General features: G+C 37.0%; 1 protein-coding gene across 29 annotated transcripts in view; it reads right to left on the bottom strand.

The window, feature by feature from the left end:
• The window catches only part of MEF2C (myocyte enhancer factor 2C), a 135,863-nt gene that overhangs the window by 12,266 nt on the left and 101,258 nt on the right, over window positions 1-22,339 (bottom strand). For 15 of the 29 annotated variants that reach the window (XM_085528545.1, XM_085528553.1, XM_085528554.1 and 12 more), the window contains 3 exons: window positions 17,266-17,452; window positions 16,125-16,172; window positions 1,898-2,070 (listed from right to left, as the gene is read on the bottom strand). In XM_085528545.1, coding sequence (XP_085384671.1) covers window positions 1,898-2,070; window positions 16,125-16,172; window positions 17,266-17,452 — 408 coding nt within the window. Of the gene's footprint in view, window positions 1-613; window positions 638-1,897; window positions 2,071-16,124; window positions 16,173-17,265; window positions 17,453-22,339 lie in introns of all 29 variants that reach the window. The other 14 variants (XM_015849721.3, XM_085528542.1, XM_015849723.3 and 11 more) reach the window with 1 other exon arrangement.

Raw genomic sequence — 22,339 nt, 5'->3', positions numbered from 1 at the left:
GTGTGAAAAACCATGAAATATGTAAACTCTACCCCCATTGTTTTCCTATTTTATTCAAATGCAAGGAGACACAGAAAGAGAGAGAGAGAAATAACCCCAGGACCTGATTCGGGAGTGAGCGGCACCACAGGCTGCTGGATGCTGAGCACTTACCAGCAGATGGTGCTCTGGCTGCTTCGTTTTTGGCAGTAACAAACTTCAAGAGTGCTAGGTGGCACCGCAGCCACACGTTTAACACCGGGGCATTACATTTTGCACGGTAAAAGCTGCACTCGAGAAATCTAATCCCGTGCGTGGCAGGATAAAGCGCGAAGAGAGCCAGCAAATATGGAAGAAAGCTGTGCTATCTTCAACAGCACAGGAGTACACACTAGCAAATCATCAGCACCAAGAGAGCTGTATTTTAGCATTAATGATTTGAATATGTGCAACAACTGCACCTTGTTTCTGTATTACTAGATTTCAAAAGTTGTGATGACTCTTTTGTTCACAGTACAATTATGGTAAAGTTTTCCATTTGATTTCAACCAGCATTTTATCTAGACATATACCAATCATACAAAATAAAAGATCTTATGTTTTCATTATTAGGATGAACATCACTACCACTTACCAGGAGCAGATCAACATCCTCAGACTGAGTGCATAGGAAAGGAGCATTAAAAATCAGTGAATGTAGATATTTACCAGGGTGCATTACAGGCTAGTGAATAGCTTCATCTGACAGGGGCTGAAAACTACTAGCTTTCTGATCACAGTTTGGAAAAAATGACACTTCACAGATCTCTTCTTTGTCCTTCTAACAAGATGCTTCTCTCAGCTTGCGAGGACAATCTATCCACTTTTCAGCACGAGCCTTTCTCTAAGAGTTCATTACTACTTCTGTAGCCCCAGTGGCTGCAGATTGTGTTGCTATACCTGGTTTCAGGAGACCTGACCATCCACAGAATCCCTTGGAAAGTATCAGTTTTAAGGACCTTGGAATAAATCATTTGATGCAGACAGCTTGTCACTGCCTTGGTCGACTTTGAGGATTGCCCTGTACAAGACTATTTGTTATTTATCCTTTAAGAGCCCAGCATCACATCTACAGGAAGTTTTAGTTTTATGTTCAAAGTTAATTTATAATACATCAAGGTAAGGCAGCCAGCCTGGAAGATATTTTTAATAGTGCTCATTATGTAATGGAAAAATGTGTTTGTAGGAGCACGTAAATTTACCACACAGCTTTCTTTTCAATCAAATTCAATTTTGATGTTAAAACACTAATGAAAGCTTTACTTGCAACTACTAACCCACTTCTGGAAGGGTTCTGCAAGATACTCACACGACACCTTCATGATTCAATTTTTAATTGCAACAATCTGCTTACATTGTGTGAATGCTGGTAAGATGTACAGAAGCTCCACTCTGTCCTGCTCTACCTGCTTACTACATCTCATCCTTCTAAAACCTGACTTTAGTTGCTCAGAGTGATAGAGTTCAAATTCATTAATTTGCAGTTAACCTGTCATCTCCCGAGAGACTGCATGGCTAAATATTTAAGAGAAATATATCAGCTAAGAGTACTTGGGGTTAAATTCAGGCTTTATGAAAAATCCAGGAAAGGATCTTCCAATTACCAGGAAGGTGGGTGAAGTTTACACTGTGCAGAACACAGTTCCTAATTTGTAAATTCATAGAAAAAAGGAGGGAGTAAAAGTAGCATCAAAAAAGCAATTAAAATAAATCTGCCTATACCTTTAGCTTGATGTCAAGCCATAAAGCTGGACAGAAAGACCAAAAAAACAAGAATGTAGAATGTTATTCTACTGTTTTTAGTTGCCTTAGTAGACCTTGAAATTCTTCTATATCTTATCTGAAGGAGATTAAGAAAAAGGCTTTTAAAATACATTACCACTGATGGCATTGTATTCTTGCTGCCAGGTGGAATAAGCACACGGAGATCCGGTTTACGATTGTTCATTCCCAAGTTCATTGGAGGCGGAGATTTTGCTTGCATATTCTTGTTCAAGTTCCCAGGTGAGACCAGCAGACCTGGTGAGTTGCGGGGATTGCCATAACCATTTCCTATTTAGAAAAAAATAAAAAGCAACACAGAAAATGGAGGAGAGTAAGAGAGAGAAATTATAAACTCAAATGTATTACTTAATACTGAACATTAAAACATTCCAATACTACAGTTCAAGGTAAATAATTGTGCTATTTAGTATACCTTTGCAGCAAAAAAACAACACGTATCATGTTTGGAACAACTGCTCTTAGTAAACTTTCCTTTGTGGTTGCTGACATCCCAGTGATGCGCTGCAGTTTATGACACAACATGACTCTGTTTGCCATGGTGTTACATAGCACAATATACAATGCGCTCAAAACGGCCAAGATCTTACTTGTTCCTTAGGAGAGAGTCAGGAGTTTCAGAGAATGTTACTGTTTAAATGAAGTCAAAGCCACGCTGCATTTTCTTGACAACTACGTAGGATTCTGCCTTGCCTGACTCAGCCCTTTCCAGTTCATGATTTTGTTTTGTTTTTAAACAAAGGATGAGTATAGCAAGGCTATAATTTCCAGAAAAGGCAGAGGGAGGACTAGGATGATTCTCAAATGTTTTTTGTGCTCCCTCACCACGGTTTTTGGACCTGATTCTGTCAACACTAAAGTCAATGAGAACAAGAGCATAACCTTATTTGGAAAATGCCTCTGTATCTTTCATCTTCATCTCTTGCTGCTTTCTGCAAGCCCCAGGAACTCTGACAGGCAAATGCTTTTTCTTCTTTTTACTTTTTTTCCCTCTCTCTCTCTCTCTCTCTCTCTCTCTCTTTTTTTTTTTTCTTTCAAAAGAGAGTTTCTTTCTCTCACTAAGCGGTATTGGCAATTGTGTTTCAGTACTATTACTGACCTACCATCCCACTAAAAATGAGACCTTCCTTTTCCATCCATTACATTTCAAACATTACCCACAAATTCTGGAAAGAAAAAAATGACTGTAGTGTGGTGCTGAAATTTTCTCTTTAATGGTCAAGGGAAATACAGAAACTGCACAGTCATAATAAGAGAGTAAATACAGGAAGGGAAAGCTTTTACAGATAAATACCAAGAAAAAAAAATGTTAGGGACTTTCTGTTTGGGGCTCATCTTAAATTTCCAGCTAGAATTAGTGAGTGTGGAGCAGGGCCATGAGTTAAGTGCCCTGGGCCTTCATAATTTCCTCTGTAGTCCCAAAGACAAGAACTACATTATCTCACTTTCTCACACTGAATGATGCTTACAGCCCTATTGGATGTAAATGGACTATGGGACTAAATCTGGCAAATCTGTAAGGTAGTCAAAAACAGACAGTAAATATGAGCGGATCTGTACTATAATCAGAATAATAATGTGTGTCCAAGTGTGACTCACATTACATTACATTTTTAACCTGCAAGCACATTGACTAATTGTATTTACCAGAAAATTCATCAAAGTAAAATCAGTCAAAGGTTACAAAACCACTTTAAGCTCCAGAAAACCCTGAATTATGAATCTTAGGCTTGAGACAACATTAAAAGTATCACTGAATTGCTTGACTGTCATATTCTTTAGGTATGTTTATCCTCTGTTCTGGTCAAGCCTTTTTATTCTCTTGCTTTTCATTGTAACCATTTCACAAGCCTTTGCAAAAAATAATTAATGATCAAAATCTAGAAGCAATTGAACAAATTCAGAGATTTTTATTGGAAGTGTTCTTCATACCCAATCATGTTTTATATTTCCATAATAAGAGTAAGTTACAGTTAGAGAAATAAATATGAGTTCATTAAAGAAGTATATTTCAATCTTATCAGTCTAAAGTAGGACAACTCTGGTAAGAGTTTTCTATTTTGTGTCAGCAGCCTTTTTAACAAATGAACAATTGCTCTCAGCACAGATTTGCTCCATATTATGATCTAATTAATGCCATACATTGTCAAAGGCAGTGGAACTAGAAGGGGCATTTGAAATATACAAGAAGATTTTCTTTCAGAAACGAAAGCACCTTTTAGATATTCATCTAAGACAAACTAAATACTGCAAAACATTTATGTGGAGAAATGATCAACAGCAGAAACTGAAGCAAAAGCAGTTTCTCTGGTACTGGTTTCATACAGGAGATATTTTACCCACAGGAAGTAAAACCCTTTAAAATCTCTTGTATGAAAAGAACTTCTTCAAAGAGTGAAAATGAAGCTGTTTGAACAAGCATAATTTCCATGCATCTATTTTATTCTTCAGTATACAACCAGAGATATTTGATAAAACAGCACTTTGTAATTTATATGTTCTTTTCTATGCCTGCATTTTCTGGAGAAAAGAAATCCTTATATTGCAAGGACTACAAGAAAAATAACACTTTCTGCAGAAGTTTTACTTCATATGATTTTCTATCAAAATTAATAACAAGAATGGACTCTTCAGAAAGGACATCTTTATCTTCAGAATCTTTAATCAAACCTTTACATTTACCTACAAATATGTTGAACAGTGATAACAATTCTTGTATTTATATTTTTAGAACATCAAATTATTTTTAAGCACTGCTGCAATCTTCTCTTTACCAGCAGTTTTCTGCTGTTCATGGCACATTATGGCAGCTAGCATTTTGGAGCCATATAATAACTGTTCCTCTTTCCAGCCACCAAACTGTTATTCTTTTGGTATCATGTGGATACAGGAATGCAAGATTGCGGACCTTAAACCAGTGATACAGAAACCCATCATTTGAAAATCAATGATGAATGCGTGTGTGCGGTTTACTGTTAAGAAGAGCCTGCATTTAAACCAGCTCTTTAAACTGTATCCTCTTTACTCAGAAAGCTGTGGCCTGTTCTGAGGCAGCTGTCCTACCTTCAGATAAATCCACTAAACAGAACAGTCTCATTTACATGCAGAGGCAAAAAAAAAAAACAAAAAAAAAACCAACAAAAAACAAACACCCATGTACGAGACTTCTAATATACAAATTAAACCTTCCTTCATCCTATACTTTAAAATTACGCTCTGCCTGGACAATTATCAATTCAGATGTGACTGTATGCAGAACATCACATTCCACTATCCACTTGAAAGAGGAAAAATTATATGTCATGTATGAATGGATTTCCTGATTATAGATTATAAGAAAATGAAAAACAGATGGATTTTAAAGCAAGTTGGCTTTACATTTTTAGTTGGTTAAAAGCCATATTTTTGCTGGAATTGAACATTTTAAAACATTACAGATATGATTTGTAATGCATAATGAAAATAAAAACAGTAGACGTACAAATTTAAAGGGCATATGTCACGATTTGTAAATTGAAAGCATTTTCAATTCAAGAAGTTTTCAGAAAAAAATTATTTTTCCTCTTGTTGTTTGTTATACTGATTTGAAAGTGTAACAATATTTTACACAGAAATGCGCTTGTTTCTAGACAGAACTAGTGGAGCAGCGTGTATCACGAAACGCAGTGCCAGACTTTGTACTGGGACAAAAGTGGCAGAATATAAAGACAAATGCCTTTTGAGTGTAGAATGCTCTTCTTGGTCATGTTCCCACATTCTGCAGCTAGGCATAAGTGCCACTGACTTTAGAGGAAATTCTGTCCAAGTAGAGACTGTATGACTAATCCCTACAAAACCGCTTCTTAAAAACATCCAGAAAAAAGTTATCTTTATGTGCTACTAGCTAGTCAGTCAATACAAACTGAAAAATCCAAATATATTAATATGCTTTCAGCCTATGCTGCACAGATATGCACTAACATCTTGAATTGTCACTTCTATTTTGCAGTAATTTAAGGGGAGGAGCAAACCACAAGTTACTCCAGGCAGGACAGGGAACAAAGTTCATCTCTCTTCCTTCAAATTTTTGTCACTGGCATTACAGTTGTAGGACAAAGCAGTTGCTATTATCGATGTTCTCAGAGTTAGGGCAATTCTCCTCAATGGAGCATTTAAGATAGGAAGCTTTCCACGTGTTAAAGTAAAACATATGAAGAGTGAATTATTTATTTCCACTTCAGCAATGTCATGGTTCCAAAGTCTTGAAAAATTCAAAAATTTTTGCAACCTGATTTCTTGATGATTTGATCCTGTCAAAATCCTACTTGTTTTTTTTAATTTATCAATTCAAAGATACAAAAATATTATGAACGAACAAAACAAACATCTGTCTCAGTCCTAGAAGTACTAGGAGCAAGACTCACAATCATCTTTTTTCATTTACTTGAAAGCTTATCACTCACTGTATGGATTGATCTTTGGGCACCTGGGATGCATACCCCCCATTAATTTTAATAAGAGCCTTCAGATTTTTGAACTGTTTTTATTAAATATTAGTGGCAATCTCTAGTTCTTAAACACAGAAATCATCATAATTGTTCCACTATAAATATTCACATTCCAGGAATATTTACACTCCATCTCATGGAGGTTTCTTGTTGGGTTATGCTAAATGCACATTGCATATGAAACTGTGGTTGTCCGCCTACCTTCTCAGAAGGAATGTTAAATTCAGAATGAATCTACATAAATACAAAATCCTATAATTATATAATTTACTTTGGACTTTAAAATGTACAAAGATAAATAAATAAATACAGTAAAATAATCAATGCAGTAATAGGCATTTTGCTAACTTTAAAGTCAGTTTTGCACTCTTCATTCGGTTTTATTTTCCTCTAATTAGAAGAATGGTCATTGTTCCTAACAGGATTTGAAAGTCAAGGAACAGGTTCCTTTTCTCTTTTTACATCTTATGTGTACAGTTTTTAACTCACATACACTGTTGGAACAGGCTATTATTTAGCACCCTAACAAAAATGATACCAACAATAATGCACTTATGCTAGGAAGCTGTACTGATGCTCACCTACACATATTTTAAAAAGATAACTCAGGGTTATTAAGTGCTGCTTGCTAGTACGTTACTTTTACTAGCAGGAAGTGGCAGAAGGAAACCGATCTGCAGACAAGTTCACCCAGAAAAAATCTTTCCATTAGAGTATCATAGAATCATAGCATCACAAGGTTGGAAAGGACCTACAAGATCATGTACTCCAACCATCCTCCCATTACCGTTGCTGCCACAAGCCACTAAACCATATCTCATAGCTCCTAATCCAGATGCCTCTTGAACACTGCCAGGGATGGAGACTCCACCACCTCCCTGGGCAGCCATTCCAGTGCCTGACCACACTCTGAGAGATAAAGTTTTTCCTTATGTTTAATCGAGACCTCCTCTGGTACAACTTGTTGCCATTTCCTGGGGTCCTATTTGTTGCTTGGGAGAAGAGGCCAAGCCCCTCCTAATCACAGCCTCCCTTCAGGAAGTTGTAGAGTGCAATGAGGCCTCCTCTGAGCCTTCTCTTCTCCAGACTAAACTGCTGCTCAGCTGCTCCTGATAAGATTTGTGCTCCAGGTCCCTCACCAGTTTTGTTGCTCTTCTCTGGACATGTTCCAGTAGCTGTTCATTCCCACAACATTACTTTACTGGACCTTCTTTGCAGAATTACTGGGAGCCAAGTGAAACAAATGTGGCTTACAAAACCTACTCAGTGCACCTTGGGCCAGAACTCTGGATGCTCTGCTCATGACTGGGTCTTGGCACCTTGGGAACCCCCTCCACACCCTTGTCCCCAGCAGCCCCTGTTCCTGCCACACCCTGGAAGCAAGCTCTCCATCATGAAGTATCTGAAGACCAACTGCTTCTCTTCAGATCTCCATGCTGACTAATGCCAGCCACCTTCTGTGGATGAAGCAGTCAGAGTTAATTCTAACCCTGGGACAAGTGCCATCTAAAATTTGTAACATGCTTACAATCTAGTCTGCTTGGAGTATTTGCAGGTGCACACAAGTACTGCTGAAAAGGACACGTGTAACCCCTCCTGCAACAACTGGGCTCAGATTTCCTTCAGGACAGAGAGGATGCTTCTCAGGGACTAGCTGACTGTAATAAGAGAGCCTTGACTCTACAGAAAACACTGCAAATCATATTTCTGGAAATCTAAGGCCATCAGGCCTGGACACTAGAAATCTGAGATACTTTCTCAACCAAATGGATTGATACATGGGTTTATTTACAGGCAGGATGAAAGACCATGAGAACAGTGTGCTGAGCATTAAATTTCATGCAAATATTTTACTGCTGGGCCAAGTGTGTAAGTAAGTACACTGGAAACCAACCTGATCACTAACACTGTGGTGATGTTTTGTTGCTAAATTAAGATCCATATTTGAATGTTTCTAAAGAAGCTCTCACGCTAAGTATCCTCCCACTTCAGTCTATGACAGTAGTCGACACCATAATGTAGTACATGTGAAGATGGCACCTGGCTACAGGATTAGCCTGTGGCTGCCCATATAGGGAAGTGTAAGCAGCCTTTCAAAACGTTTCTTATTGCAGTGAGGCCTCCCAGACTGCAGGCAGATAATTCAGCACAGCTCTGGATTTCCTCTATGCAATCTTTGGAACAGGGGTATCTATGTGACACGGGCAGCAAAGGTCTGTATCAAGTTATGCATACACCTGAAGGTGAAAGGAGGAAGGAGGAAGAGTGCTCTGCCTTCTTCAGGCTGACTCTTTAGTCCTTTCTGCTTCCTCAACACAGAAGGAAAGCAATAGGCTGCCCAGCTCCAGGTCCTGCTTGTATTTTTTTTGATGTTGAAGTACTGTCAATGTGCTTTTATTAATTTGATTGATAATAGCATCTTAATGTTTGCTTTCATAGTTCTTGAATGGTATCTTATTTCAGGAATCTCAGAGCATATAGCTTCAGTGTAAAAATTCTCTTTCCTATATCTTTACCTCTGATTGTATTATTTATTTCTAGTTTCACAATATAGTTTTGTTCAAATGAAGTTAATTATCAACATCTACAGTTATGACGAAAAACAAGTTTTTCCACGTTATCTTGTTTATCTTGAAACTTCACATAGAGAACTCTGTTCTGGGAGTCCAGAGGAAGGCTACAAAGATGATTTGGAGCCTGGGGCATCTTCTTTACAAGAAAAGGCCGAGAGATCTGGGATTGTTCAGCCTGGAGAAAAGAAGGCTGAAAGGAGATATTACTTACAAATATCTAACTGACGGCAGACAAGATGATGGGACCAGGCTCTTTTTGGTGATGCCCAGCCAGAGGATGAGGGGTAACAGACACAAACTGGAACACAGGAAAAACTTTACTGCGAGGGAGACTGCACACCAGAACAGGATGCCCAAGGAAGCTGTGGAGTTTCTATGGAGATACTCAAAGCCTGCTGCAATGCTCTTCTGTGTAACCTACTGTAGGAAACCTACTTGAGCTGGGAGAAGGACTGAACAATCTCCAAAAGGTCTCTTTTGACCTCTATGATTCTGTGACTCTGTGTGATAAGCAGCACAGTAACTAAGCTGTAAATTTTAAGAGGAAAACACTTATGAAAATTGCAGAGTGTTCGGTTTTGTGCATTATAAAGACTACACTTTTGTAGTTCAAGAAGGGGGGAACTACATAAGGAGCATCAGAATGACGCTCCCATGTATTTTAGAACCAAACAGGATTTTACACATCAGACAGCCACTTGAAAGTGTATTGCCATGGTGAAAGAGCTAGCCTACCTCTGCCACTGGCACATTTTCTGAAACTCTTGAAGTGGCACAGACTTGATCACACAACATATGCAAGACACACAGATCATATACAGACCTAACCTGTCTGGGATAGCCTGCACCCCCAAGTATGTTTTCAGCACTTAGGATTATAGTTCAATTCTTATTTCACTAAAAAAAACCCCCCCAAAAAAATGCCACCTGTAAAGTTTTTTTTTTTTTCTTTTTTTTTTTTTTTTTCCTTTTCTTTCCTTAAGCATATTGCCACACTTTACATTGGCTATTTTTGCTAATGGAAAATTACTTTAAGATGAGTGCATAGTTTAAAAAAAAAGTCAGAAAAGCCCCCAAACTGCGTATTCTAAACTTAAATGATGCAGCCTTATTCTTCTAACTTGCCTATGCTGTTATTAAAACTGACACACGCACTAAAGGAAAGTGTAATACTGTATGGATTTGTTTTGAAATTTAAGCAGATGCAAAGAAAAGCTCAGTAATTAACTGATCCCTGTCTCCCCTTGCATGCATTTACTTCTCAGAAACTGTTTCAACTGTTATCAAGGGAAAAATCAGCTTGCAAGAGATTTGGAAAACAACTGGAATCTATGGTTCAAGTATCTTAATTGGGGAATCATGTCAAAAGTTAAAGGGCAGAGGTCACATTAGCTTAATACTGCTAGGAACTTCTGCATGTGGCCACAGTCCCGGCTTCAGGTTAAAAGCATTTCTTGCTTTACTTTGCAGAGCAATGTCACTGCTGCATCTCAGATCCTGGAGGCATCAACTGCCTCTTTCAGGACACAGGATAGACATGGAATCCAGATGTTTGCTGATGTGCAATGCTTTTTTCTATTATATGAATTGGAGCAAGAAAATATGGATTGCAGTGTGCAACAGTAGACAGACTGATGCTCTAAAAAGCAAGAACAAACACACAAAAATGCCACCAGCAGAAAAAATTCTGTCTCGTGGATGTAAAGCAAAAATATTCCCACTGAGTTCATGAGGAAGATGATTTTATACAAAAATCTAAATCACTCTGGAGGAGTATTAGTTACAGCTTGTCAAAGAGGAAAAGAAGTCAATCGCACCCTTCTTTTAAGTCCCACTTAGGAAGAATCACACTTTGTATGACTCACTTAATTGTTCACTGCATGTGAACTCAGGGCTTTCTCCCTTTCAATCCTTTCAAGCTGTCTTTTTATAAATACAAATATTGAGACATTGCTGATAATAGAGATGATGAGATGGAGAATAACTAAATAAATTAGTAAGTCAGCACTTACACAACTGATGGAAACATAATGCAGGCCAAATTTCCAGATTTTGAGTGACATCTACAGAGAATGAGCTTATATAAACCTCTTCATCAAGGTCATGAGTGCCAGCTGAAAATACATGCACCGAACCTTTGCATTTAGCACTCACTTCAATATTTTGTCTGACTTTTACATGGACTGCACACCATCCTTTCAAATTCAGACTCAAAAGTTTTACTGTTGAGAGTTTTACCTGTAAGAAAAGAGTTTGAACAAGCTGTATTAAACAGCTCAGTGGCCTGGGGCAGGAAAAGAACACACTTTTGTAAAGTCCTGTGTTTATGGCTGTCTCCTTCATAGTACATATCAGAGGATACATTCCAGTGTTCTCAGTGGGGAATCTCACGTTTATCACCAATTGCTCACTTGTAGGTACTTCCTGTAACACAGCAACTCTTGGACAAATACAGAACTGAAAAGAACCACATATCTTCTTATATAGAAGAAAGCTTGGAAAACTGCTACTGGCATTCAGGGAGTGGATAAAGGAAAAGAAAAACTGTTAAGCTTTTCATTTCTTATCCCCCTCCATGATTTTAAGCCAACCTGTCAGTTTGTGATTTCTTATTGTTTGGGTTTGGCACTGTTGCATCATGAACTCTGTTATGAATGACTGCATGTTCTTTTGGGTTGTACACTTCCTTGGACAGGAACTGTTGTTTACTATACTTTTGTACCATATCTTGCCCAATCCCTAGGTGAGAGGTTTGTGGGCAGCTGCACTCACTGAGCTATAAAGGAAGGTTTATGACTGTCATGTTCTCTTTGGCAGACCAGTACTAACAGGTTGTCTGTAAACTGCAGTTTGAGAATCATAGAATCACAAGATTGGAAAGGACCTACAAGAACACCTAGTCCAACCATCCTCCCATTACTATTGCTACCACAAGCACTAAACCATATCTCATAGCTCCTCATCCAGATGCCTCTTGAACACTGCCAGGGATGGAGACTACACCACCTCCCCAGGCAGCCATTCCAGTGCCTAGCCACTCTCTGAGAGAAAAAGATTCTTCTTATGTCTAATCTAAACCTCCTCTGGTACAATTTGTGGCCATTTCCTTGGGTCCTGTTTTTTGCCTGGCAGAAGAGGCCAAGCCCCTTGAACTAGGTGCCTTTGAAATCCTTTATTTTCTGTCTTTGTTTCTGTCTTACTGTTTTTCTGTCTTTCTTTCTTTCTTACTTTCTGTCTTTCTGTCCTTCTTTCCTTTTTAAAATTAGGATTGGTACTGCATGTAGGTTTATTTGGATAGATAGTTATTTCTTTGTAGTAAACAATCGTTTAAATTTCTATTTATTTATTTATTTATTTATTTATTTGATTTTTTTTTTTTTTTTTTTTTTTTTTTTTTGAGATGATACCACCCAAGGGCTTGGAAATTAAAAAATAAAGAAAAGATTGTTACATATTTGACTTGTAATACTTGTAGAATACATAATAAGCTCACCCAGAGCCCAGTCAAGAGAAAAAGTTGCATGAAAGCACTGGATAACTATAACACTGGAAAGTAAATCTAAGACCTTGAGCTCTCAGCAGGTATGAAATACTGATAGAAACTGTTAGCTTGTGGTACATTTTGAGAAGGAAAACTCTAGCTGCTGATTTATAGTGAATATGGGTTTCAGTTATTGAAAAGACTCAGGAAGAATGATCAAAAATGCACAGCTGATCTTTTCTGTGTCTAATGATTTTAAAGAACAGACTTACTTAAAGGTAGTGTGAGGATGTATGATTTACAGCGAACAAGCACTCAACACACTGACAGCATTTTCAGACTCTTAAGTACTCTCAAATAACTTGCTCCTTTAATATTAATGTCAAGGTGGAGGCTGTACAGAAGTTGAATAGCGAAACAAATTAAGGAAAGCAAATAAATAAATTGAGTAAAATCTAGTAAGATTGCTAGACATACTGGATTTAAAACTCCATATTGTTTTTTTTTACTTTGATTTTACTATTTTTGGTCATTTAAAATCTAAAGAAATTTTGTTGATTTAGACAGACTTATTCCATTCAGAAGAAATTTAATTATAAAATAAAAAAGGCATAATATGAAAATGACATTAAAAAAAAAAGTTTGTTTTCATCTGAAATACAATGAGCTTTAAGACCTAAGGCTTAAAACACAGAAAGAAAGAAAGACTTCCCCCAGCACAGATCTATTTTGATTTTAAAACTGTTGAATACTTTTGAAATTTTAATCTTTTACCAGGTACTCCGGATAAATATTGAATCACTGTATAAAACATGAGTACAGCTAATTTGCAGAGCTAAAACTTCAACTTTACAGTTATTGTTTATTTCTGGTCAAGTTACTGTTGACTTGGTTGGTTTTGTAATTGACTAAATCTGATCCCCAAAATTAAAAAGAACTTCACACAGTCTATTAAGTAGACTGGTAACACACCACTTCTTATTTTCATGTTAGTTATGGCAAAAAACTGATGGATGTGACTCCAGAATATAATTGTGACCCACAAAAGTGATCTGAGTCCAAAAGATTCTTGTTTCTTCTTTTAGTCAAAAGCTTCTGGCTTGAGGGATTGGCACCAAAGACTTTGCTGCAATTTAGCAAATATACTAAACATGAAGTTCACTCCAATTTTTTGGCAGTTGCTACTGTCACATGATAGAAAAGATTCGATCAGGTTTTGGCTTAGAGTAAATTTGCTTTAACAAACCTGAGATAACCTTGGTTTAAGTTAAATATACCACTGCTGGTATTTAGCTGAGCAGGATAATAAAGAAACAGTCAGCTTTCTTATATTCTATTTATGTCTTGGGTTAACTCCCAAGGTAAATTGTGGATTATTTCAGGGTTATTACTTAAAATAATCCAAACCATCAAAATAACAATTTTCAAAACACAGGCTCAACTAATCTTTTACCATCTGCGACACTGCAGTTATAATTTGTTATAATGTAATTTGTAAAAGTAGTGCAGAAACTGAGGCCTGGTGTTAGCAGTCAAAAGTAGTTTCATTTTGTAGTAACAGAAATGAAACTCTATAGACTCCTCTTCTTGTAGTATGTTATTTTGAATATATGCTATTTTTGGACACTGCAGAAAAATGCAAATTTATAATGTGCATGCTACCAGCTTCTAAGATGCCAATTAGAATAAAACACAGAGGTCTCTGTTTCTTATGAAGAATGATGAACAAAGAGAACTTTTGATGTTCATTCTTCTGTCCCCTTAAGAGAGAGGGCTGTCCAAAATAGTGCCATTGTGGAATAAGGCAACTAAGACAGAGGATTTGACCTCACAGTGACCTTTCATTTTCCTTCAGCCCTGTATCAAATTCTTCCTACTGTTCTCCATTTAAGAGATCTAGAAAACACTTCTTTAATGGTGTTTAAAGTCCTCTTGCCAGTTAAAGAGCAAAGACTGTTCATACAATTAAATATTTATGGTGCATTCCTAGCAATGCTCCCCAAATGTATGTCCCTCAAATCAATTGCCTACTCCTAAGTCAGAATGCTCGAGAGCTTAATGTGTATCATTGTATGCAGGAGATGCAAATTCTGAGTTAGTGAGTAAATAAGCAATCCCTCTTACTATGCTTATATATGCTTTTAATATATTTTCAAGAAAAAAAAAGTATTTAAAAAGAAAATACATTTTAAGCTAGCATGTTGATATACAGATTTTATTAAACACAAAGATTATTTCACCAAATGCATGTGTTGATGGATTTTATTTTAGTATGTGCCTAGAAGAAGACATGGCTTTTGCTAATTGCTTTCCGAAGTCTTTAAAAAAATAGCAAAACCTGGGATGAAACAATGATATTTCTTAACAAAACAGTAGAGGGAGCCCCTTAATAGGGCAATCAGTTTCTTATCTGACTTTTTCTGCTGTTGCTCTTGAAGTTTCTACTATCCATGAGATAAAAAACAAAACAAAACAACAACATAAAAACCAGCAACAGACAAAATAAGAGCATTACCAGAACAAATATTTCTTTATCTTTTTTCACACAAAAGATAATTAACAAAACTATCATTCCTATTGTATTTTCTTTTTTGTTGACAAAGGATACTAACACCTAAGTTCCTGTGGTTAGCTTATCCTACTCCTAAATTAATACAAAATGACCCCTCAAAGCATCAGCATGTGTTTAAAGAAGTCTTTTGATACAGTGCAGTTTCCATTTTACTACAGACGCATCACACAAACATCTGTTACTCATCTATGTGTGAAGATAAAAGGGGGTGGTCTAAAGCAGGATGAGAAGAGCCAAGAAAAAAGAAGATTGCTATATCCAGAATTTCTTTATAAGTCTTTCTATGATAGAGTGTTAGAATAGGCAGATATATTGGCCTTGGTTTACAGTGCACAAAACAGATCTTTCAGCTATTTCCCTACGGTTATGAAAGAAGTTAACTCAGTAACATGAGATATGTTCTGCGTAAAAACTCCACTTATTTTCTTTAAACATATGTGCTTACTTCTAAAACTGAAATAGTAATCTTGCCATTGTCTTTTGTAATCTGTATTTGTAATAATGCAACATCACTGACATTGTGAACAAACCACTGAGTTTACTGAGCAAACAGGACTGAGACAACACTGCTTTGATTATACCGACCTTAACAGTCCTTACAGCTCTCATTAGTTCCAGGGAACAGAATTAAAGGGGCTCATCTTTCCCTCTGCATGATTATTTGTGAAATCCTTTTCCCTGCCATGTCCAAAAGCACTTAAGTACAGGCATAAAACTGAGTTAAGTTAGTTTTTGGTTGTTTAAGAGAATGCTAACAGATTTCAGTGACCAGAAGTGGTCTTAAACCAGGGCATGAAATCAAATCTGTGCTTAGCAGATGAAAGTTTAATGAGAAATTCAATAGTGAAGTCTTTACTCAGTTCCACTAAGTCAAAGACAAAACTCTCTGCGACTTAACAACGGTCAAAGTTTCAGACACTGGCCTCAGTGGGAATCTCACATGATCAGACAGCGCAGAGGACCTGTAAGATTCTATAGAAAGGCTCCTGTGAAGGAAGAAAGACATCTGTATCCATGGAATTTTCTGAACTACAGATTTTCAACACTGCAGAAAAGAAACTTCTCAAAGCACAAATATCAACCCTCCACTACCCAGCTGGGGAAAATAAACCAATGTCCGATCTCCAATATGGAAGATATTTTAGGATTTAGCCTTTGGAGAAAGTCCTTTATTCAATTAGGAAAATAAATACAAGTTCTTTTCTCTTTACCTGCACTGGTGCCTGCACCGGTAGTGAGGTCCCCACCCATCAGGCCACCTAGAGGGTTGAAATACTACAAGTGAGTACAATAAACTATATCAGGCAAACATGCAAAATGATCTCTGACTTCAACTGACCTTCTTCTATACACAATGCTGTTTTTCTCTGACTTCAGAGGCCATCAGATCATGCCCAGAGTCACAAATCTGTAACATTTAATGCTACACATACAAGATACTTGTTTTTCAAGGACCAACAAAATCTGCAGCACCAATTCATTATTTTATTTTCATATCTCCACAGCATAGGAAATTAATTTTATTTGAAACTGATACATAGACTCCTTCACTTGAGAACTATCTTTAGATTAGTATTAACCAAAAAAAGTAAAGGGTTCCACGTAGGACTTGGAGTAAAGGGACTGGAAATTCCTGTAACAGAGTTTAGCTCAGATGTTATTGGATATATTCACATAGTCTTTTATTTTAATTTCTTCAGCTTGTCATTGACATTCATTCTAAGGATTTTACAAACTTCCCTTTGAACTTGGGAGACCTCAAATGATTCCTTGAACTTGGTATTCTTAACAATGTTGATTTTGCTCCAGTCAGGCACACTGAATTAACTTAATCCCCCTTTATCCTGTTTAGAGATGAGCCCTCATCATCACCAGACCGGAGCATAGCTTCTTGCTATACAAAACAGACAACTAACATTTACCATCAAGGAGCATGTAATAATAATAAATTCTGTTTGTAGCCTCCAGACTTGCAATTTAAGTTTCTTGCATTGGCCACTCATTCTCCTCTGCCCCCTTAGGTTTTATGGTGTAGAAAGTTACTGCATGAATTAAGTAGACAAGCTGCCTTTTTATGAAACAGCAGATAGTCTTCCCTTTAATCTTTTATTGATTTCCCTTAATCTCAGTCGATATTCAGCTCTTTTTAGAAGGGTTTTGTTCATTTGTTTTCTAAATTGGGAATAGAAACCAATTTGGTTCTTTTGATTCTTCAACACAGCAATTTTGGACAAACTTTTATGACTACTAAAAACAGAGCTATTTTTTCTAAGAGTACAGTTTAAAGTGACCTATGGTGCACAGGCAGCCAGTAAAACAGAATTTAAGAAGACAGGACTGAATGCAGCCTACCTGTGTTACCTGCACTTGGAGGCCGATGTGTCACGCCAGGAGACATGCTATTTCTTTGCAAAGAAGGATGGGCCAGTGGCAAAAGATTGGGGTTTCCCAGTGAGCTGACTGGATTACTGTATACCAGACTGCTGTGGTTGGACACTGGGATAGAAACTGGCATCTCAAAGTTTGGTGGTGGAACAGCCTGTACAAGTAAAAAGGGGAAACAAAGACAAGAATAGTACAGAAGCACAACAGCCTTCGAGTACAGTTACTCTATATTTAGTTCAAATATTTTGTAGTTGGTGGTTAAAATATTTAAGCTCCCCCCAGCTAACAGTCAAAAGAAGAGTTTCAAAGAATTACCAAGGCTTTTACGTGTGATTTTTCGAATCACAATTCCATCTTTCTTTAATGCATCTTGCACGATTACTTTGTAAGAAGATTTTCTAGCTTTTTTCTTTCTTTCTTTTTCTTTCTTCATCTTCTCCTTTTTCTTTCTTTCTTTTTCCTTTTTCTCTTCTTCTTCTTCTTCATTTTTTAAAAATAAAATCCTGTCTTATGAATCTTAATTTTCTTTTTCTTTAATACAGTGAAGTCATTGTTCATTTGTGATATCTTAATCTAGTGTCACAGATGACTGCAAGATCAAAGGTGGATGATTATGATGACTTCGTTGCATGGAGAAAAATTAGAAGAGGTGGAATGAAGAAGGGAAAGCTTTAACTTCACCTTATGTTGCTTTAGCAACCAGAATGATCCCGAATCACGTTAAAGCTACGAACACAGTAAATTATGTATTTTTGTGTTTATATCTGAGCTTAGAAAGGGCTTAAAAGAAATGATGTTCTTCTTAGGCACATGTATCAAATACAAGAACTTGATAAATATAGAATTATTTGGATTACGTGTTTGGATATGTGGATATATGGATTATTATTTGGATATATGTTTGGTGATGTCTTTTCAAAACACTGTTGTCACACTTGAAGGCAGTAGCCTCCCTCAAGCCTTTTCTCTATGAAGAATTCTTTCAGAAATGAACAAACTTATGGACTACTCTTATTCTATGTCTGATATATGGTGTGAGGAGATAATGTGTGTGATTTTCATAATCCTCTCAGAAAGCCAATCTCAGGTCATCTTGGTTGGTTGATTTGTTATATTTGTTTCCTTGGGTAAGATTTGCCTGAATTTATTTAAAATCTTTGATTCCTGTATCACTCAAATACACTAGGACTCCACGTTTAGTTTACCTGTTTTTGTTTTGTTTTGTTTTCAGTAATTAACTTCTTTTATTTTTTTTTTGAAAGGAGAGTGTTCTTATTGTCACTTGAAAGCACTTTAAATGTCAAAATATTTTCGTGCAAACAAAATACCCTTTAATATGCCATTTGAAAATCTTATATTATTCAAGAGTCTTAATTTTTCAAGACTGGCCTTAAACTAGGCTTGTAACAACTTCAGAAAGAGGAATTCACAGATTTTAATTTTATTGTTGGCAGCTGACAGTACTGATAAGTCTTCAAGGTTCTGGTGAGAGAATGTTGAGAACTGGACATATAATCTGCTGTGTTAGGCAGCAGAGATACTCTGACCTTGTGCCACCCACATGTACCTTCTCTGGCTGGTCAGATCTGTTGGCTGTGCCCTGAGTATTACAGCACTGGACATCAGATTACTTTTAACCTTGCACTTGTATTTTTTTTTGTTGTTTTCTTTTTGCACCCACCCACCTCCTTCTGGGGGCAGATATAATTTGCTCTAAATATATAACAATCATTTTGCTTAGCCACAGAATCACACAGAAAGATTTTAGTTCAGAGCATGATGTGAAGGATACGTTACACAAATGCTTTGGGACTTACTTCAAGGTGCTAATTTAGCTCTGAAACTCACGATGTGGTCTGTGGCCTCCTTTTGTGAGATGGCTTCTCTTTTCCATAGAGGCTAATATCAGTTAGGGCACCTGAATGGAAAGAGCTGGCTACATGAATCCTCGGACATATTCCTTCTCTTTGTACAAGGAGCTGAGGTGCAACTCAGTGGCTGTGTTTTGGAAAAGCCGATGGATTTAAGTAGGGTTAGTAGGGAAGGATATGAGAATCTCATTCATTACATGTCAAATTATACCTGCTGCTAGGTCTGCATGGAGATCCTGAAACCTACTGTTTATTACTCATGAATTGGAAAAAGAAAAAATGACTACATATTCACAAATGTAATTATTCTTCCCAGTTGTTCTTCATTTCTCTTAGGAGCAATCTTCTTTGCCTGCATACATCTTTTTGTTGATGTTCTGCTTCTTGGCTGCAAGTGTGGCTTGTATTTCAAAGAAAAATTTACAAAGCACATTGCTCAAGGGGTATCAGTTTATGTCATTATGATGATTTTAGGCTCCCTAAAAATAGTCTGGCTTTGCATAATCTTAAATGTCCTATTGGTCTCTATATATTTTATGAAGCAAAACATTATCTTAATTAGCTACAAATTGATCCAGTAAATTCCCAAATTCCACATAAAAAAGAGCAGAAATTTGGACCTCTCAGTTAGAGTTGGTTCTGGAGCTCAAAGTTAGTTGCTGCTGCTGTTTTCTGCCTTTTCAAACAGATTTAACAATTGAATCCACACAAAGACAGACATCTTCACATCCAGTCTGATGTGAGACATGAATAAGACCACATGGAGCCTCTTGTAACATTCATTGCTGTGGTGATCTCTCTGCCTGGCTGCTTTGAGGACATAATCCTTCCTCCATTTCTGACAGCTTTAAACAATTCTTAGCTGCTTGAGTGCCATCCTATGCTATATTGAGTACCACTCACTGGGGATCACTTTGTCTTCTTCATCTCTGTCATGAGATCTGTGAAATCTTCCCTCTGAGCCTAGGTATATAGCTATTGCCTCTATTTTCCTAACTTGTTTTCCTTGTCTTGGCATTTGTCCATCTCTGCCTTTCAACCAATGCAAATGTCAAGACTTTCTCAATTTCTCATTATGCTCACCTGCTTGTATCTCTCTCTTCAAGGTCTAAAACACTTCAGGATTTGGAATCTCCAGTTTTCTACATTGGTACAGAGCAAAAGAGCCTTGGACTTGGCTTCTCTTGTGGCTGCCACTATCACTAGTCATCACTTAGTCATACAAACATTTTGGAAACAGTTACTTAGCCATCCTTTCATCATTTTGAAAACATTTTTTAAACTAGCTATTTTTCTTTTTAAATTATTATTTCTGCTTATATAGTGGTTTCATTTTTATCATATTTTTTTTCCTACTATCTGGATATACTTACAATTGTTTATGGGTATTTCATAGGCAATTCTATCAGTGCAAGGTCAGTTAGCTCTATCCTTCACAGTGCAACACACAATAGTCTATGATACGGTGACTTTTTTTTATTACCAGTAGCCAAAGGTTAGAGAAGGCATTCTGTTTGGATAAGCACCAGTTTTAAGTAGTAAGTGTCTAGTTACAGTTTTCCTCCAGTTTCTCAAATTTTGTTACAGTCTCGTATGTCCTTCTCCAAGAGCTGCATCCTATTACAGATTCCCTTGTCATTCTTGGTAAGTCACAGGGCATATCTATTCCAGTGAGGCCTGATGGATATTAAAGCTTATGATGCACTTGCGTAATATCTATATTAGTAAATTAAATGTGCCTAGGAACTAAGGCCATCCAAGGCCACAGGGCAGTACATGTCCTTATTATTAAACTTTCTCAACCTCAAAAACATCATGGCTACATACAAACTGACAACTGGGAATTGTTCCTGGCCTGGGCTAACTACCAAATAGAGCTAAGAATCAGTCTGGAAGAGCATTATTTGGCCTGTGCCAGAAGAATGCCAGGGACTGTCAAACAATCCACTCTGAGGCAGAGATAAGTGTCTTAGAGTGCTCTTTGTTGTTCATTTACTAACACAGGCATGGCTTTGCCCTTAACATGTATGCAGCTTGTCACATCCTGCTTCTTTTTTTTCCACTGTCTCTTCTCCTTTGAACAAAATTGCTAAAGAGCGCAGATTGCTCACTTGAAAGGGAAGTGCCTGCATGCACTATATCAGATGTGAACTCCACAAGCTGAAGTGTGTTGGGCAAAGCAAAATGTTGGGTTCTCAAAACCCTTGAAAATTAATGGGCCAAATATTCTGTGCTAAATATTGTCTTTTCCCCCGCCCGCGTTAAACCAGACTTTCATTTATTTAGAGACAGAGACATTTACAGCCCCCTTCTAGTGGACTATTTCTGTCTCCTGTGCTATCATCACTCATGAAAACTACAAATAAATGTGTAATTATTATCAGATGTTTTAGAACAATATAAATGCTTATCCCCAGAAAATTATCTGAGGAAACATTATTGGCCTTTGCTGTTAGGAGGGAAAGCCAATTTTTTCATTTGGCAACAGCTTTGGTCTCTTACAAGACCAGGCAGAGGCACTTCACTGTTCAACATATTTTGTAAATAATGATTTAATGACATGACTTGATGACTTTTCATTCAGTTTTGCTTTCTTTGCCCCAACTTTCTTGATCACCTTTAATAAATACATGTAAATTAATGTAAATTCCCTGACTTCCCTGGTGTTATACTGAATTGCACAGTTAAAGCTGGTGTCCTTTAAATGCAAATTTCAGTTACATACAAGCTGTGAACTCTATGTTGTCCACTAGATCTAGATTAATGCTAAGAAAAGGAGATCCTGTTGCATTAAGGGACATTGCCTACTGATTCCTCTTGTGGTAAGCAGTTTGATGGAGCACGCAGGCCCTGAGGTATGTGAGAAGTATCCAGGGAAAGGATATTCTGTCTTATATGAAAAGAAATGCTAGCATTTTTCATTTCTGTATCTCTGAAGCATTTATGAAGTGATTTCATGAAAAAATAAAGTGTTGTACCTTATTACATCCCATTAAGGTAGGAAGATACATTATATTCAAAATCCAGCCCAGGAAACCAATGCAATCATCAAATTAAGAGTCAAGCCAGGATTTTATTTGACATCAAATGGTTAGATTTAATGAAAACTGCTAGAAAGAAGTTTCATGGTTTTCTTGGGAGAGTCAGTGTGATGTACAATGCATATAGAT

Source organism: Coturnix japonica, chromosome Z (genome assembly GCF_054131305.1).
Source record: "Coturnix japonica strain WE chromosome Z, WE-NBRP24, whole genome shotgun sequence".
Lineage (NCBI taxonomy): Eukaryota > Metazoa > Chordata > Aves > Galliformes > Phasianidae > Coturnix > Coturnix japonica.
Note: the sequence above shows the minus strand (reverse complement) of the source record. Positions and strands in the feature narration are given on the sequence as shown.